Here is a 3,660-nt window from a genome sequence, read left to right on the forward strand (position 1 = left end):
ACAGCAGTTTCAGTCTCTACTCAGCTGGAAGGACACGGTGACTCCACAATATCTTTACAGAGATAAAAGTTGTTAATAATGCTCTAAATCTTGTATAAATAACCTTTAGTGTGGCGTTAGTATATGGATACAGATGGTAAAGTGATCAGGAATCAGAAGAACAGAAAGGGGATTTATTCTCAGGCTTTAAATGATTCAGGGTTCTCCATCTTTCTGGCTCTTTGGGATTACACTGTTATTCTGGATCCAACCACCAGATGGCGCCACAGTAAAACCCTACACACTGTGGATTAAACTGTTAAAACCAAACTAACATGTGCTGTTCTTCCTTCCAGGACCCAGAGAAGGAGGTTTCTGATTGGCTGTCTGACCTGACCCTGGGCGACCAACATCCTGACCTGGAGGTAAACATCTGTTGTTGTTTGTGTGTAAACGAGGTCATAATTACCTTAATCACACTGAGGTCACGTCAGCAGCATTTCAGGAGCCTGGAGAGGGTTAACAATGCCGCACTGCATATTGTTTGTAGACTTTTATTATTAGTCTTTATTAAACAAGGACCATTAATCTCAAAATGATTTATATCAGATTTAGCTGTTGGCTGATTTCCACCTGCAGTCTCTGTGCAGATAGAAACAATCAATAAAACCATTCATGTTCATCAATACACAGTCTGTAAATATCAGCACATTCATCCAGTGCAGCTATAACAATATATATATAACAATCTGAATAAATAGAAATAAATAAACACTTTTATAATTAAATAAAAGTGTTTTTTGTCTAAAAATGTATTTTAGCTGCAAACTGTTGTCATATTGTAGATACGGTTTTTATTATTAACAGTTCCTGTACACATTCGTAACGTCTCTACACATTAAGTAAATCACTAGTTCCTTTCTCCTTAAAGGACTCTTCATCTATCAGTGAGTAAACTGACTGTATTCAATAATACAGAACAGCTGATCAACTGATCAATGAACCAGTGAACTCAATAACTGCAGGTGGTTTGATTATTTCCAGTGAATATTGATCAGAGATGAGTTTTCCTGATACTTTTATACAATCTTCTGTCTGTATTTTGTATTTATTTTAACAGTCATACATTAATAATCTTATTCAGTGTTAGTTGACGCCATTGTTCTGATACAGTTTGTGTTTGGATATGAATTAATTCAGAGTGATGAGAAAAGTTATTTTAACTCAAAGAAAAACAGATTACATCAAAAAATTTTGTAGTAACACAAACTTACTTTTGTAGGTTAAAATTTTGATTAAGAACTTGAGTAAAATACAAATAAAATGACTAAAACTAGAATCAAGAATGTTTTTTAACTTTTTTTTTTTAAATTAATTTAAAAACAGATTATTAAAATTAATCAGATTAAACGAGTCCTTTAGTGAAGGTCCTGCCTGTTTCCTGTCTCTAGGGCCTCCCAGACCCCCAGACCGTGTCCTCCAGCATCCAGCAGATGTGGGCTCTGACTGAGGTGATGCAGACCAACCAGACCACCGCCTCCATCGGACGATTTGATGTGAGTCTGAATCACGGACCGATATGGTCCTCACTGCGGCGGGGTCCAGCAGTATATTTATAATATTAGTACATTTCTCTCAGTTTCAAGCTCAGACTGAACTGAGATTCAGCATTCAACATTAAATTCTTCTGATTCATTCCCCCAACGTCCAGAGGGGTCGACTGATAAATAATTTATCACTACGTTGGTGAAACACGGTCAGAAGATCCTCTGGATTCAGGGTTCAGGTTTAAGAGCTGATATTTACTTCTTTACCACAGTCTCTTTTGTTACTGTACTTTATTGGATTGAGTCTTTTTCACTTGAGAGGACTTCAGTCCTGACGACAAAGACTGACGTTAGATTTTACTCTGAATCATTAACTAATTACTGTTCTCTGCTTATTAATTCCTGATGTTTGAAGGTTATTACAAACATCAGTGTGAGAGTTCAGAAGAGTTCACACACGTCCTGGAAACACCTGGAAATGTAATAAAATGATCAAATATCCTGGAAATAATCTCAGTTGTCCTGAATGTATTTTAACTCCTCCTCTTGATGATCAGATTTCTTGTTGCTGTGCTCGATAAATACAATGATAAACTCCTGTAAAGTGTTAACCAGAGTGTGAACCCTCTCTGTGTTCCTCGTTGCTGCAGGTGGACGGATGCTACGATATCAACTTGCTCTCGCTGACGTAACGTCTCTTCGTGGAGGACTCGAGGAGCGTAAAGGCCTGTAAAAATGTTCATTGTCTGCTTTGAGAAGAGCTGCGAAGAAAAACAAAGAACTATTATGTATTTGTTGCCTTTTTTTACTTTAATTAATTGATTTTAACATTAATGTATGGAAGCCCTGAGAGGTAAGTGAGAAAAACACAATCTTGTTTTTCTCCACTTTCTGAGTTTATGAGTCAACCTGAAGGTTTTAATTTCACTAAACAAAGTAGATAGAATGTGTTCACACTGTATTTTATTCACTGTTGTATTTATATCAGTGTCAATCTGCTGTTCACCTGGAAGAAAAACATAAATTCTTTTAGACCATAAACACATTTAACACTTTATTATTACACAACTTTTTTTCACGTTTTCACAGAATGAAAAAAAAAACAGATGAAAAAAATTCAGTTCTTATAAACCCAGGAGAGAAAACTTCTTAGATCAGACTTAATATAAATTTAAAATATTAAAATAATAGTCTCACTTGCTACTCAAGGCTTCCGTACTAATGAGAATATCATGATTTAATTTATTTAACATGCTTTTAAAGCTTGTAAGTTTCATTTAAGGGAAAATCCTGTCAATAAAAACACAGTATTAACTTCAGATTTTACTGATGCATTTATTTACTGAGCTGTTCGTAGCATTAGCGTCTGAAAACGTGGCTTTCATCCTATAATGAAAATATTATTACATACAAATTCAACATCAACCAAACTGAACAAATACAATGAACCCACGATGCAACTCTCAGTTTTGAGCTGGGTGTCTCCAAAGTAAAGTCTGTGTGCACAATGTGGATCTGAACGGCCCCTCACTGTAATACTGTACATAGTTATTATGTGAGATCAATATTAAGCATTCACTGTACACAAACAGACGTCTCCCTGTGATTGGCTGACTGCCTGCTGCCATTCACTGAGAACAGACTCTAGCATTATCTTGACAGATATTGTAATATGATTCATGATTAGTGGGAATGAGGAAAAACGATTTAAATCGTGATGACGTGACATTAGTTCTGATCTGTACTGAACAAACAAAATTTGTAGACCAGGGAGTCTCTATATAACTACAGTCCTTCATTATAACGCTGTTTATCACATTTAACCTGATATTTGTAGCTATATATATATAGATATAGGTATCTGTGCTGCTCTCATTTGAATATATAATCATATACAGCAGGAAACCAGGGAAAGAGTTGTGTGTTGTGTCGTATGTAATGTTGGAACATTCGGTGGTTAACTTTAGACCTTGAGAGGACATTTTTGGAAAACAAGATGAGGTTTAGGAGGGTTAGGAGCTACGAGGTCCTCACAAGTACTGAAGCACCAATGTGTGTGAGTTTGACAGGAGCAGGAGTTTACTTTCTGCAAACATTACGTTGTCTGCAGATCTTGTTCCATGTCAGTAAAAAC

General features: G+C 36.0%; 1 protein-coding gene across 1 annotated transcript in view; it reads left to right on the forward strand.

The window, feature by feature from the left end:
* nicn1 (nicolin 1) overlaps positions 1-2,845 on the forward strand; it is a gene marked incomplete at its 5' end in the record, with an annotated part of 5,523 nt that extends 2,678 nt beyond the window's left edge. The window contains 3 exon segments of the mRNA XM_035661849.1: positions 336-404; positions 1,431-1,535; positions 2,177-2,845. Of these exon segments, the coding sequence (XP_035517742.1) occupies positions 336-404; positions 1,431-1,535; positions 2,177-2,218 (216 nt within the window).
* Between the last annotated feature and the right edge of the window lie 815 nt (positions 2,846-3,660).

The sequence above is a fragment of the Morone saxatilis genome, unplaced genomic scaffold (assembly GCF_004916995.1).
Source record: "Morone saxatilis isolate NCDOM2014 unplaced genomic scaffold, NCSU_SB_2.0 Contig18, whole genome shotgun sequence".
Lineage (NCBI taxonomy): Eukaryota > Metazoa > Chordata > Actinopteri > Moronidae > Morone > Morone saxatilis.